This window comes from Acomys minous (genome assembly GCF_964271855.1).
Source record: "Acomys minous genome assembly, chromosome: 6".
NCBI classification, from domain to species: domain Eukaryota; kingdom Metazoa; phylum Chordata; class Mammalia; order Rodentia; family Muridae; genus Acomys; species Acomys minous.
Genome location: NC_140487.1, coordinates 27,288,445 through 27,304,557, shown reverse-complemented (window position 1 = coordinate 27,304,557; position 16,113 = coordinate 27,288,445). Strand labels below are relative to the sequence as shown.

The 16,113-nt window shown below is 43.2% G+C and overlaps 1 protein-coding gene across 1 annotated transcript in view; it reads right to left on the bottom strand.

Annotated features, from left to right (window-relative positions):
• Positions 1–1,833: 1,833 nt before the first annotated feature.
• The window catches only part of LOC311599508 (ATP-dependent translocase ABCB1), a 66,846-nt gene continuing 52,566 nt past the window's right edge, over positions 1,834–16,113 (bottom strand). Inside the window, exons 24-28 of the mRNA XM_084785429.1 lie at positions 15,289–15,445; positions 12,980–13,177; positions 6,986–7,192; positions 3,981–4,127; positions 1,834–2,425 (exon numbers count right to left, since the gene is read on the bottom strand). Of these exons, the coding sequence (XP_084641555.1) occupies positions 2,225–2,425; positions 3,981–4,127; positions 6,986–7,192; positions 12,980–13,177; positions 15,289–15,445 (910 nt within the window). The 3' untranslated portion in view covers positions 1,834–2,224. The remainder of the gene's footprint in view (positions 2,426–3,980; positions 4,128–6,985; positions 7,193–12,979; positions 13,178–15,288; positions 15,446–16,113) is intronic.

Here is a 16,113-nt window from a genome sequence, read left to right as displayed (position 1 = left end):
CTCCGTACAATTTAATCTTCTGCAAGCCCAGACCTTGAAGGCTTCAGCTTCCAGCCTCTGTCTGCTAACCTGGGCCTTGAATGTTTTTAGCCTCTGAGACTGACTGCTGAATAAACTCACCCTTTCTAGTTCATTGTGAACTCTGGCTGGCTGGTTCAACTCAGCTGTTCTGGCTCAAAACTCCTCTCTAAGTTGACTGATTCAAACTGGGTACTCCTTACTTTTCATTAAATCGCTTTGCTTGGAAAAGCTGCTTCTGAACCCTATGAACTGCACAAACTCAACTGCACCAAACTGTACTGTACTCCAGAACTTTACTGTACAGTCTCCACAAACTCTCCTGCTCTTTCTGTGCTGCTCTTAAGTAGCTCCTCTTTCCCATCTGTTCTCTTGGCAGTTGGGTATATCCTATTCTGTCAAATCTTTCTCTGATTCATCACTTTGTCTGCCACTCAATTAGACATCACTGTTTGGGAATAAAGGTTTGGCCTCTTTATAGTCCAGCCAGAGAGATCCAGGGTGAGTATTCTAGCCATATCACACAGATCTAGACATCTGGATGTGAACCTTTGCTAGAGTAACCATGTTGGTGAGTCATAATTCCTCTACAGTTTTCTCAGTTTTTTGAGTATCCCAGAAACTTGTTCTGCATCTTGAATGGCCTCAAACCCATGATCCCCCTGCCTCAGCCTCTGGAGTGCTAGAATTGCAGGTGTGTGATGCTCAACTATTGTTAAAGTTACAATTTTATATACTAATATATGTTAAAGCTAACGGTTTTCAGTATTATAGGTTATGGTTCAGCAGCATCATTTTATGTCTCTTAACTAAATTTCAAGAACTGATCTTGCTATACTGAAGCATATGCTTATTAAAAACACTTGTTATATTGTTAATATTTAAGTTTTGATCAATAAAAGATAGTTAATACATGTCACAGTAAATTTATCTGGAAGTTACGAAGCAAGTCAGCTTTTTTTTCCCCACCTTTTTCTTTTTTAGGTTTTTGGGGTTTTTTGTTTTGGTTTGTTTTTTTGTTTTTTTGTTTGTGTTTTGGTTTGGTTTGGGTTTTTTGTTTGTTTTTTTGAAACAAGGTTTATCTGTATAGCTCTAGCTGTCCTGGAACTTGCTCTGTAGACCAGGTTTAACTTGCACTTTTTTAAATTATTGAAATTGTATGCATTTTTTGCCATGTACTTCTTGTTGGGAATGACTCAATCATATCATTTGCTCATAGATTTCTTTCTTTGTATGAGGACTTTATATATTGAAGATACCAATCACCTCTAATAGATATGGCTTCAGCGCTTGTGATTCTCACTTGCATTTACAGTTTTAGGGTTAAGCTTTTTGTGATGTTTTCTTGCTTTCATGTTTGTATCATGATGGACTGAAAATCATGGCACATTTTAAACATCTCCGATCAGGAAGGGTCAGCTTTGGAAGACAGCAATTACTGGAAACAGTGTTATCAGAGAGTAACTAAAGTTATAAACTTAATTACTGGAATCATTGAAAAGCTATTTATAATGCATACTTTATAACTGTACCTCACTCCACTTCCCACAGCTGCCTACTTCTCTGTGCGCTGAGTTTGAGAGCCACCAGTAACGGCAATGTAAAAATCAGCACACAAGCCCAAGAAGCAGTGAAACAGGTGACTTTGTGAGGCTCCCTGTGAGAAGACACCACCAACAGGAATTACTTAATTTACTTAACCATCCCACTAAACACTGAGTCTTAAATCCACTTTTCTGAAAGCTGACATTATTCACAACACTCTATTTAAAAGAGTATATAAATTCATACACACGACAGACAAGACAACTCCAGTTATTTGAAAATTTAGTTTTATAGGCACTTAGGGAATAGTTCAGTACTTTTTACAGTCTTTATAATTATTTAACAGGGCTGGAAAGAAGGTCCAGTCATTAAGGGCTAGGCTCACAACCAAAAAAATGTAATTATTTAACAAAGTGTGGTGGAAATTAAAAATTGAGACAAAATTGCAAATTTTTTAAAATCACATACTGCAATTAAAAGCGCTGCCCCCATTTAATGATGTTTTTTCCCCCCGCTTTCAGTTCATTTAATTGCAAAGTCTCTGAAAGTTCTTTCTCATCTTGATGAAATTATCTTTAAAGGTGCTCACCTTTTAACTTTGGTTAAGAGCTGTATTTAAACACCAATACTAAAAATATCTAGCACCTCAAATAGTCACAGCTCACAAGCGCTTTGCTCCAGCCTGGATCATTGAGAAATAGATGCCTTTCTGTGCCAGCAGCTGCTGGTGGGTGCCGTGCTCCTTGATCTTGCCGTTCTCAATCACCACGATCAAGTCTGCGTTCTGGATGGTGGACAGGCGGTGCGCAATCACGATGCAGGTGCGGCCTTCCCTGGCTTTGTCCAGGGCCTCCTGGACAACCTGTTTCACAATCACACAAAAGAGTTAACGGTAAAAACGGGCAGTCTTCTTCCTGCAGATGTCCCTCCGTAACCAGACCCAGAATTTATCTACGATGTCCTTCTTGAATTGTGTTGTCAGAAAAGGCAAATGGAAACCATGCTGATTCTATCATCTGATTGAAGTCAGAATGACTGACCTCAAGAAAACAAAGGGCATCATGTGCTGGCAGGGGGGAGGAGAAAGGAGACCCTTTATGCATGGCTGATGTGGATGTGGAAAGTCTACTATGGAGTTTGGTGTGAAAGATCCTCAAAACAGACAGAAATATAATCAGCTGCACCTGAGCCTGGGTATGTAGCCGAAGGTTCTAAGTCACAATACCAGAGATATTTGCATATCTGCGCTTACACACTGTTTATAACAGCTACCATACGGACCCAGGTTAGACGCACATGAAAGATGAATAAATAAAGAAAATGTGGACCATACACACAATGGAGTTTTATTTGGCCAAAAGGGAGAATTAAAACTTGCCATTTGAAGGTAAGAGGAATTGGACATATCATGTTAAAAGAATAAGGCAGACTCAAAGAAAACCAGTGTCACGTGTTTTCCTCATATGCAGAATTTATATTTAAATGCATATGTGATATAAAAGTAGAAGGGAGATTATGTGGTGGTTGTAAAGGGCCACAGAGAGAAGAGGGAAATTACAGAAGACACCGAGGTGTTAAAAAAGACAAAATGTCACATGTTTTCTTTCTAGGTGTAACAACTACTATATGTTTTACACACACACACACATACACACACACACACACACACACGTATCTAGTGTGAAAGTACAAAGGAAGCTATTTGGTGGGATGATAGATGGAGGAAGGTAGTTGGAGGTAAATATGAGCAAATTAATGATAAAATATATAAAATATAATAAAATCCATTATTTTGTACAAACATGTAAAACACTGTCAACAGTGGTATAAATGAACTATAACATAAAGTATAGAGACTGAGGGAATCTATGACATCAGAAAAAAAGTGAATAACTTTAGATTAGTTCTGAGATGGGAGACAACTAATATTGAGATAAGGGCGGTATAGCTAGTCCATCCAACCATGTAAAAATGCTCAGGTGCCTTGCCACACAACGTCCCCAGAGGCGGCCCTCAGCTCTACAGTGCATTCAGGAAATTGGAGCAGAAGCCAAAGCCACCACAGCAGGTAGAAAACATCTGTTGACTATCTATCTGCCTTTCAGATAGCTCAACTCTTAACCTTTCTCAGGCTGGAAGGTCACCACCAGGCTCCAGCCTCGTCTCCCCTTCAGCCCTTCATGGGCTGCTGCAGAGATGCTGCCTGCAGGAGCAGACGGCTGCCACAAGCGGCTTGTAGGCAGAGCACCATGGAACAAGAAGGGCCCATGACTAATCTGCCTCTTACCACTAAAGGTCCCCTATGTCCCAGCTGCAGACATGTTTAAACTCCACTGGGAGCCAGCATCACCAACAGCCAGCTGTCTGGAGCAGCGTTCTCTACTAAGACAGAGGTAGAACCCCACATAAATCCTTACCTTTTCGCTTTCCGTATCCAGAGCGGATGTTGCTTCATCCAGAAGCAAAATACGAGGCTGTCTGACAAGGGCGCGGGCGATGGCGATGCGCTGCTTCTGCCCACCCGACAGCTGAGTTCCTTTGTCTCCTACTCTGGTGTTGTATTTCTGTGAACAGAACTTGGTTGTTATGAAAATAGAGCAGCTGGCAAAGTGCAAACACAGTCTGATCACAATAGATCGGATAATTAGGTAAATTTAGTTTCAGAGGCTAAAGACGTGTTCACGGAAAGCTAGACAAATCAGGAAAAAGCTCTAATTGGTAGGTTTAATCTTTCTTTTTGAAAACAGATATTTGAGCCCCCAAATTATATACTTTACTATAAACAAGCCCAACTTTCTCTGTTTACGTTGTGGACAAATGGATTGAACTAGAAATGATCATAATGAGTGAACTAACCCAGAAGCAGAGAGACTCAAATGGTATATACTCACTTATAAGTGGACACTAGCCCAAGGGGCAGGTCTCATGAAAGTCTTCACTTACCAGGAAAGTGGGATAGAGGTGAGGACATCCTATTGGGACTCTAGGTGAGAAAAATATAGGAGATAGGGAAATAGATGGATCCAGAGGTTCCTAAAACCTACAAGAAGAACATTATGATGGGCAGATCTGGGCCCAGGGGTTCTGTTCGATCTAAGGCACCAACCAAGGACAATACATGTAGTCATTATCAAACCCCTACCCAGATCTAGGCAAGGGACAGAACATTCTCCACAGTTAAGTGGAGACTGGGGACTGACTTTCACAGGAACTCTGGTGCCCCATATTTGGCCATGTCCTCTTGATGGGGAGGCCCGATGGCACTCAGAGGAAGGATAGCAGACTACCAAGAAGAGACTTGATACCCTAGCATCATATTCAGGGGGAGGAGGTCCCCCTCAGTCACAGTCATAGGGAAGGGGAATGGGGTGAAAGCAGGAGGGAGGGAGGAATGGGAGGATGCATGGGATGGGATAGCAAATGAGATGTAATATGAATTATTTTATTTTTCAATAAAAATGTATTTAAATAAAAAATGAATATGGCAATTCCATTATCTTCCATCTCCTGGTTCCATTGTATTTGTAACAAAGATTGACAGGAAGAAAGGAAATGATTTGAATAGCTGCTCACAATAACAGAACCATCCTGTCACCAGCAGGTGATACCCTCTGCATGATTTTAAATCCTTAGGGTATTAGATTTCTTTGTGTGTTCTTATTAAATTATCTCTAACTTTTAAATGATTTTAACACACTGAGGAAGCCCACTAAGCTTACAAAAGATCCTTCTTTATCCAAGCCTAGAACTTTGCAAAACCACTCCCCTGCCATACTCCACAGCAGAGAACCGTCACAAACTATTATATACAGTGTCCAAGACATGGGCTACGAGATTGCGTAACATCAGGAAGCAGAGGAGGACGTGACAGCACATGTATTTGTAGGCCTGTGGCAGGCTAGAATCAATCACACACACAGAGCTGGTTCTTGTGACTTTGACCGTAAAATCCATGCTCTATATAAGGGCACCATTTTTATTTACTTTATTTGGCAATTCCAGTTCTACGGTGGGCAGAACAAGGTTTGAATTTGTGGAGAAGAGGGGCTCTGGTGAGGATGGAAAGATGTTTGGGACAGGCTCTCTGGATCTACTGTTGCCCCAGAATCCAGCGCTCTGATGGGTCCTGCCCAAGGTGAGCGCAAGGCTAGCAGACCTCCCTGATCAGTGATCCTTGGGAAGCAGAGAAGATGGTGCTGTTAACTCTGTAAGGAGGAGAAGGACACTAGCTATGACAGAGTAAGGCTGAGTCTAGGACTAACCACCCCAAAGCAGATACTTAGACCACAGGGCTTCTGACAGAGTAATGGATCAGGAGTCCAGAAAAGCAGGTCCTGTGGGAGAGACAGTTACCCTACTGTGTTTTCTATTCTGTATCACTCTCACCTGGGCATTAAATTACAAATTGCTGTCCTTGACCGGACAGGTTATTTTGTTTGGTTTGTTTTCCTTCAGAAGAGATTGAAGAATCTGCATTTCTAACAACTTCTAAGGTGAGGATTCAGGCCTCAACATGCAGTGAATCTGATTAATAAAGGGGTCTGAGGCTTGTACTTTTGAGTATTTCAGCCTCAAAAGTCAATCCCTGTGGCTGCACCACACTGAGAAGAGGAAGGGAACAAACCTCCTCCCAGGTCATGTGTTCAGGAAGAGCAGTTATCTGTGGAGGGCCCACATGACAAGAGATAACTTGGGAAGAGTTAGGGCCACTTGACCTCGCCATCCTTTCCCACGAGGCCTCAGCCTTCCTGGCTGGTTGTAGGCTAGTAAATCTTATTTTATAGAGGGCATCTCCTGCCGTATGTAACTCAACTAGTGACAATGGAAGGAGGTATCTTATTTGCTGGAAAGATGGCTCAGTGGTTAAGCTCTTCCAGAGTATCCATGTCAATTTCCAGCAAATACATGGTAGCTCACAACTGTCTGTAACTCCAGGACCACGATGTCTGATGTCTTCTTCTGCCTTTTGTGGACACCAGACCTGAATGTGGTGTACAGGCATGCATGCAGACAAAACACCCACACACATAAAAGAAAAACAATAAAATTTAAATAACCCAAAGGGCTTAAGATAGAAGCTTGTAGAAGAGCTACAACAGGATGGATGAAACAGAATGGAGATCGGGGGTAGGTGGTGAGGTCTGCTTCTCTGGGAGAATCAGGAGACACAGATATGGACTCCTGGCCCTTCACTCAGATTTGGAAGACGAGGACTATGCCCCTGAAGGGGTGACGCCTCCAGCCCGGAAGCCATAGGCCTCCTCCTGGGCAGTTCCTGGATGAATGTAATACTTTGCTCCTTCCTCAAAAGGACTCACAGGATCTGACAGGCAAGGGAAATGTGGCCCAGATCTGTATATACATGTGGATATGTTTAGCTGCTAATTTTCCTTTGGTAATCTTAACTTAGAGAGAGACTTACATCAGGCAGTGAGTCGATGAACTGGTGGATGTTGGCCTCTTTGGCCGCCTGCACGATCTCATCCTGGGACACGACCCGGCTGTTGTCTCCATAGGCGATGTTCTCTGCGATGCTGCAGTCAAACAGGATGGGCTCTTGGGACACGATGCCCAGGTGTTGTCGGAGCCACTGGACATTGAGTTGCTTTATTTCTTTGCCATCTAGAACCTGAAAGCAAGGGCTCACAGATCAGCTTCGGGACCAGCACGATTCAGATTTAGCACAATCACCACCATTATGTCATAGTTCATGACTGACTATGGGGTTGCCATGAGATGAACGATGCTTTGCTTAGGTTACTTTGGATTTTTAAGGTTTGTTCAGGACTACCGTAACTGCAGACTTTGGCAAAAATACCCATTTCTCATGATTTAACTGTGGCTTTTGATTTACGCAGTGATAACAGAAAATTAGCCTTCCATCCAAAATATCTATGTCCCGATCCCTCGAAATTGTGACTATATTTTGTCAAAAAGGCATTAAAGTAGCATGTTGAATTAGAGCTACCAATCAGCTAACTCTGAAACACCATGACTTTCCTGCTTACCTTGGTGTAGCCAATGAGCTCCTGAGGTTCTTAACTGTGGAAGGGGGGGGCAGAGGCAGGCTATTCTGATATGTGCCACGTGACACGAAAAGACTTGGCCAGCTACTACTAGCTTCAGAGATGGACAAAGGGGCCACGACCCAGGGTAGATCTTTGCCACAGGAATGCATTGCTACCTGTAAGGCTGGCACAGTTACATGGATAGAAGGCAAACCATGACCTTGATGGTCCATTTGCCATAGGAACTACTCTATGCATCCACTCGCATGGCTTTCTAAACATTTTAAGGATGAAGAGAAGGAGTAAAAAGCATGAAAGTACGTGACAGGCATCGGGTGCCAGTCTACTACGCCAACTCTAAGGCAGCCGAGGTAGAACACTGAAAGGTCAAGTCATCCTTATGTATATTCCAAGTTCTAGGCCAGTGTGAACTATGTAGCAAAACAAGCACACAAGAGCCAGGTGTGATGGCGCACGCCTTTAATCCCAGCACTCGGGAGGCAGAAGCAGGCGAATCGCTGTGAGTTCAAGACCAGCCTGGTCTACAAAGTGAGTCCAGGATAGCCAAGGCTACACAGAGAAACCCTGTCTCGAAAAACCAAAAACAAACAAACAAACAAACAAAAACCAAGCACACAGGCAAAGAATTTATATAAGCTATGTGACTGATCCTGTGAGACCAAGAGAAGAGTGTTTTCTTTTTGTTTTGTTTTGGTTGTTTTTTTGTTTCTGTTTTGTTTTGTTTTGTTTTGTTTTGAGACAAGGACTCTCTGTGTAGTCTTGGCTGTCCTGAACTCAAATTTGTAGACCAGGCTGACCTCAAACCCACAGGATCCACCTGCCTTGGCCTCCCAAGTGCTGGGATTATAGGCGTAAGCCAATGCACCCAGCTAGAAAGAATGCAATTTACAGGTGGAAATTTGAAGAAATAAGCCTTAAAGAAATGTATTCTATGTCTATATCCCTGGAAGCAAACACATATTATCATCTCACAGAGACACAGGCAAGTCTGAATAGTGCCAGTAAATCTTAAGGACTTTGTACATTTCACCCTAATTATAACTGTAAAACATACAAGGTTTGGGAACTATTTAAACCCATATTGGCCACATAATCCTTCCTCTAATAAACACACATTTGGAAGCCCAGAAAGTAAAATGTATTCAAGCATAGCTTCTGTGGTAGAGGCACCTCAGTGGTCTGATGGGAGACCCAGGAATTCAAGGAATTCATGAAAATGGCTCACAAGATGCAAGGCCAAGTAGAGACCTATCAAAGGCCTGTTACAGCTACCGCTCGCTAGGGCAGTGATTAAATGCTGCGTATGTGTATTGAATGCATACGTACTCTGAAAGAAAGTAAACATATCAAGCACTGACAACATTTTAAGTTCTCTGATAAGCACAATGCACACACTCTGGCACTTATCTTCACAACTCTTAGGTGAACACTGTGACCTCTATCCAAAGGGGACAAAAACCAAACCAAACCAAAAGCCATTGTGGCATGTGGCAATAGACTGGAGAGAGAAGAAAGACAAGGCCAGAAGCAGACTCAAGTTCATAGGCAGATTTGGGCTCAGGGGTCCTGCTCAAACTAAGGCACCAGCCAAGGACAATACAGGCCATAAACCTTAAACCCCTACCCAGATCTAGCCAATGGACAGAACACTCTCCACAGTAGAGTGGAGAGTGGGATATGACTTTCTCACATACTCTGGTGCCTCACCTTTGACCATGTCCCCTGGAGGGGGAGACCTGGTGGCACTCAGAGGAAGGACAGCAGGTTACCAAGAGGAGACTTGATACCCTATGAACATATACAGGGGGAGGTAATCCCCCTCAGGAACAGTCATAGGGGAGGGGAATAAGGGGAAAATGGGAGGGAGGGAAGAATGGGAGGATACAAGGGATGGGATAACCATTGAGATGTAACCAGAATAAATTAATAAAGGAGAAAAAAAAGCTAGGCTGCTAGGATTTCCAAGTACCTGGAAATTCTGGGACTGGAACAGCATTCCGGGTGGGAGGCAGAGAGGTGGCTGTTATGAATAGCACTTCAACAAACATGGTGTCAGGGGGCTGGGGATGATAGAAGGCTCGCTCAGCCAGTACGAAGCTCTAGATCTACCTCCAACACAGCAGGAAACAAGTGTCATGGTGTGTACCTGTATTCTCAGCCCGTATTCTCAACACTCTTTAGGTGGAGGCAGGAGGATCTCAGAGCCAGTGTGGAATACATGAGACCCTGTCTTAAGGACCCTGTCCTTAAGAAAGAAGGACTGGAGAGATGGCTTAGCTCTTGCTGCTTGGTCGTGAAGACTAGTGGTCAGATCCCAGCATCCATGTGACAGGCCAGGAGTTCCACAAACTCCTTCAACTCCAGCTTCAAGGAACTTTCTGGTCTCTGTGTACACAGACCCCCTCCCCCAGTGTGTACATAAACTCACACAGATGTGCGCGCGCACACACACACACACACACAAATAACTAAAAAATAAACATTAAAAACTCAAGGCTATGGAGTTATACTTAAATATTCACCTTTGTACCCAACTTTAAACTCTAAGATATATTTTCTTTAAAAACAATCCCTACAGCTGGGCGCAGAGGCAGAGGCAGTGGTTCTCTATGAGTTTGAGGCCAGCCTGGTCTACAGAGTGAGTTCCAGGACACTCAAGGCTACACAAAGAAACCCTGTTTCAAAAAACAAAAACAAAAACAAAAGACCATACCCAGAATTAGTTAAAACCCAAGTGGTATGCACCTATGAGGGATTTTTAAAATTAAATCATTTTAAGTTGGAAGACTCCTTTAAAATTGTATTTATTTATTTATTGGTTTTTGAGACAGGGTTTCTCTGTGTAACCCTGGCTGTCTTAGACTCACTTTGTAGACCAGGAAGGCCTCAAACTCAAAGAAATCTGCCTGCCTCTGCCTCCTGAGTGCTGAGATTAAAGGCAGATTAAAGGGATTTAATCCAAATCTTTTGAGATAGGCTGATCCACCTTTAATCTGAGCCACACCTTCTGGTGTCAGCCTACAGAAAGAACATGGATGAAGGAGGCTTTTGCTCTGTGTCTTCTTGGAATCTCTCTTGCTGGCAAGAGCACTCCTTTACTGGAGTTAGAGCCTAGTTCTTCGGGATTCCGACATGCACTAAAGACCAGCATTGATGGACTTAACAACTATTGGATTCTCCGACTTCCTATTGTAAAACAACCATTGTTGGACTAGCTAGACTACAGCCTATAAACCATTCTGAAAATTCCATATATATATATTCTATCGGTTCTGTGGTCCTGTTCCTCTAGAGAAGCTTGACTACAAACACACACACACACACACACACACACACACACACACACACACACAAATAAATTAAAAATAAATCTTTTTCAAATCCTAAAACTATGTAACCCACAAGTTGCACAAACTTGGATCCTTTCCTCTTTAGAATCCTGAAACTTGACATTCCAGGATTGTCCACAATCTCAAATATACCTGTCCATAGTTCCCAAACTATGGTTAGCACCATAGCTATGTAAGAATATTTAAAAAAAAAAAAAGTCCCAGGCCCTGGCCATCTTGAGTGATCTTGGGTGGCTGTGTCCTTATTAGCTTTCTTCTCGGACATTGCAATATACACTGGTGTTTGAAAGCCACCACCTCAGGCCCAGGTCTTGCAAAGCTTATTGTCAACCATTTCCTGATGCCAGGGTGGTCTTCTAAGACAACTTCTCTTTTTCAGTTCTAGACCAAATGATGCTCAAATGCACAGTCCTTCTTCCAAATGATGCTCAAATGCACAGTCCTTCTTCCCTGGCAGTGAGAAATTACTCCTAATTACCTATTAACACTAACAGAGTCACTAAGGGTCACTAATTGATACTTAAAAACAAACCTTGACACATTAATTAATGGGGGGAACTTCTGCAAGGAGGCTGGCTGCCATGAACCACAGGCTGGCATTTTGAGGCTCCAGTACAATTCAGAGAAGAAGATAATGAATATTCCCGTGATGAACAAGACTGCACTAGCCTCACTGCACTTGGAAAGTGTTGTCTTGAGACATCACTGTATTATTTAATCAGTCTTTACTTTCATTTGTGTGTGTGTGTGTCTACCTTTACATATTAAGGAACAAAAAGGTGGGGGCTAGAGAGATGGCTCAGTGGTTAAGAACACTCACTGCTCTTCGGAAAGTCCTGAGTTCAATGCCCAGCAACCACCAGCTCACAAGTGCCTGATGCCCTCTGCTGGCGTGAAGATGTACACGCATGCAAAGTTACCCATATACATGAAATACATAAATAAAGAAGTCTTAAGAAAGAAGTCTTAAGAAAAGAAAAAGAAAGGAACAAAAAGGCTCAAGCCCTTCCCTGACTCCCTGTTTCTGAAAGCAAGCTTGATTCCATCTGTGAAAGTTACTGGGTAAAATCTGGGAGGCAGACACGGGCTCTCAATCAGCAGGAGGAGGCTGCTGGTGTTGTGGAGGCTGGGAGTTCCTCCGACATCTGGAACAGCTATAACATTGTCATAACACCCTGAAACTTCCTGATCCCAGACTGCAGCTGCAGTGATTAGATCTGAACCCCATGGGGAGCCTTCCTTTTGCTCTTACAATGAGTAAGCACCTACCTCCTTTTATTAAATCTCATTTTCCTGAAATATTTGAGAGAGGTTTCTGTTTCCTATAATGAACTGACATGATTCTTATTTATATTTTTGATTATGCACTGCTAACATTGATGCTTTTATAGAATCATCATCATTCTGCATGCTTTTCTCGTGTAATGAGTTTACCATTCACTAAAGTTACAGTAAAGAACTTCCTCTGCATGGAGCTCTGTCATTGTTTCCTCCCTTAAGAAATCACCAACTGAGACAAGAGACCACCTCGAAGGCAGCTGGGTTCACATTAAGCCATGCTAAATGCGATGGGGGAATAACTATCCTTTTAGTGATAATATATTTTGTCCTTCCCAGAATCTCAGCTCCTGGTGCTGTTGCATCAAGGCTGACCTTTTAACTCAAAAAATGTATAACTTTCCCTTTTTCCTCATTTATAATTGTTTCTCAAATACTAGCCAGGAACCTAAGTATGTTTTCTCTTGTACTTTGGGTTTTTTCACTCTTTCTATACAGCGACCCACCTCTCCTGTGGTGGTACATGCCTTTAATCCCAAATAATGACGGCAAATTTAGTTTGTAGAAGGAAGCACCTATGTTTGAAAGCTATGTCTAATTGAGTGGCAGAAAACATGACAAACCAGGAAAAGATTTGACAGAATAGGATACGCCCAACTCTCATGAGGAGAGAGAGAAAAGGTAGTTAATAGTAATAATAATAATATCCAGGTATTTGAATGATAAACTAAAATGATCTGAATACAAAAGCGTGCTCACCACTGTCCCGGCCATGGGGTCGTAGAACCGCTCGAGCAGCTGGACCACTGTGCTCTTCCCGCAGCCACTGCTGCCCACCAGGGCCAGCGTCTGTCCCTTCTTCACCTCGAGGCTCAGCCCCTGAAGCACTGGGATGTTGGGCCGGGTCGGGTAGTTGAACACGACTCCATTAAATTTCACATTTCCTTCTAACTGATTCTGGGATAAGAATAGCAGTGGTCAATTGATTGTGGCAACATTGAAAACATAGAGTAGAGTTGACCCTAGCTACCTCCAGCTGCCAGGTGAGACAGATCAAGAGGACCCGCCTTTCCCTGGGTGCTGGGGCGATTCTTAAACACTGTTAAATACTATTAAGTACCGGTAGCTCTGTGCGGAGTGCTCACTAAGTCTTTACTGCACACACCCTTTTAATCCCTTCCACAAATGAGCTGTTCAACAGGTCCTTATCTTGTTATCTGACTTCCTTGAGCAGAAGGCTGTCAGTTAAGCAGCCCCTTTGGCAGCTGCATGAACTGCCCTCGTGCCGTTTGGGCTGCACTGAACATATCCTGGATCGCTGAAGAGAGTGGTACTGCTTGCTGCACAGAGCACACTCTCAATGGTGGTGGTGGTGGGGAGCACTATTTCCACCCGTGACTATTACAAACAGTTTGCTGTGGAAGTCACAATGATCTCCAGCAAGCATTTTCACCCAGGACAGCAGGGGGGCACTGGTGGCCCAGCAGAAGAGCTGCAATTAGTGCAATTAGTGTCAATATAGGACTGATATATAGGTCTTTGCTTGCTACTTTTCCTTTATGTCATCAAACAGACTGGACTGAGATGACCACAGGTAGAAGAGACAGCAGCAGCAACAGGGGAGCAATGGCTGCCATGTCAGTGAACGATAACTTAAGAGTCCTAGAGAAAGACCTGGGTGGGCAGTAGAGGGAGGGATGATAAGGATTGTGACACCCTATAGATGAGAAGCTCTAGACTCCAGTTGTAGGAAGAACTGCAAAGCTTCAAGGACCAAAGTCCTGAGAGCCTCGGATCAATCAATGCCTGTTATGGGAGCTAAGGGTCCTGATGCTGGAGTTCTGCCCAACAGCTGCTGCGATGCTCAGCAAGTGCTGCCAGCTGCTACTGCTCACTGCTGTTGGCCAGTGAGAATTTTAATAGTTTCACACTATCAGGGCCGTTGGTCATTACAAGCCTAGAACAACAAGCCCCTAACACAGCCCCTAGCAGCCACAGTCTCTGTTTCTAAAGTCTGGAGCAATAGGCTCCCCAAGTCTCAAAGCTCAGAGCCGGCTAGTTCAGTACACTATGACTCAGGCACTCAGGGGCTTAGGATGCCTAAAACTGAGAGTTCTAACTGTTGTGCGTATGCGTTCTATCCATGGAGAGCCAAAAGACCACAGTCAGGTGGTTACGAACAAGTGTCGTGAAATCCTGCTATGAACTTTGAGATGGAGTTTACCTTCATTACATAAACCTAGAATCTAATAAATAGAATCAATGCCACAGCCAGCAAGATGTTTCAGTGGGTAGGGACCTTACTACTGGGCCTGATGACCTGAGTTCAATCCTCCGACCTCCACCTGTGCACTGTGGCAAGTGAGCCGCCACATGCACCATATAATTAAATAAAAATCAAATTAGTATCCAAATATAAGTGAGTATATATCATTTGCCTCTTTCTGCTTCTGGGTTAACTCACTCATTATGGTCATTTCTAGTTCAACCCATTTGTCCACAAATTTCAGGAATTCCTTGTTTTTAATAGCTGGGTAGTATTCTATAGATACCCTATGAGCATATACAGGGGGAGGTAATCCCCCTCAGTCACAGTCATAGGAGAGGGGAGTAAGGGGAAAGTGGGAGGGAGGGAGGAATGGGAGGATACAAAGGATGGGATAACAATTTAGATGTAATACAAATAAATTAATAAAATATATTTTAAAACAACCAAAATAAAATAAACTTCCTTTAAAGTAAAAAAAAAAAAAAAATGAAATTAGAAGAAAAACCTCCAAAAAGAGAATCAGTGCATCTAGGTGGAAGTGTTAACACCATCTGAATGCACAAATGCACTAAAGCTTTTCCTCCAGATTTTGCCCATAAAGAGGACAATACTCTTATCTCTCTATAACTCTCACGTACTGGATTTTAAAGATACATTAGTAGTTAATGAAATAAACCCAAGGTCCAGGCAATTTTATATCACAATCAACATATGAAAAAGCACAGACTTTACTAAGTTTCTTCTTCAACTGCTTTCATCCATGGGGTTAGCAGGTCACAGGGCAAAAGAACAAACTCACGGGCTTCAGGCCGTCCTCGCTGTAGCTGTCAATCTCAGGGACTTTCTCAATGAGCCTGATGATATGCGATGCTGCAACTTTGGCTTTCGCATAGTCAGGAGCAAATGAGCTGGCATTCCCAGCTGCCATGGCACCGAAGACAACAGCAGAAAATACCCTGAAAACAACAATAACAACAACAACAGTAAAAACCAGGCATGCTTTCATGGCTGCTGTGGAAGCAAGCTGCCAGTTCTACACTGAGGAGCAGGACACATAGAGAAAAAATCAAACAGAGGACCTACGAAGACAGCACCACAGTCCCTCCCTGAGTCAGCCGAGGTCTGAAGCTTCTCACCACCTACTTTACCCCACCGGTAAAGCCTCAGGTACACAAAAGAGAAAGGGCAGCAGCCAGGAGCTGGCCTGATCCTCCCAAGGTCTGGTTATCTAAGGAAGAGAGAATGACTTTCCCTGCAGTCCTCAGTCGCCTTTGGGTTCTCTGCTTTACTGACAGTGGGAACCCTTTAACAAGAAGCCACCTGGCTTCCCTAAGGACTCCTCTTTTCCTGGAATGGATTAGAATTGCTGGACCAAGGGCTGTGGGTTTCAGGCAGGAATGGAAGGATGCCCTCACCTGCTCCTCCCTAGGCAGCCCAGATCTCAGAGGCCATGCCTGAGGTCTCCCCCTCTTTGTCCCTTGCCACATGCCAACATCGGGCAGCTGTGACAAACTGCTCACACTCTGTGTCAAAATACTATCATAAGAGTGTTCCATGTCCCTTTATGTATTCAAGAGTTTGTTTAAAATTGAAAACAACAACAACAACAAATTTCTTTTTTTGA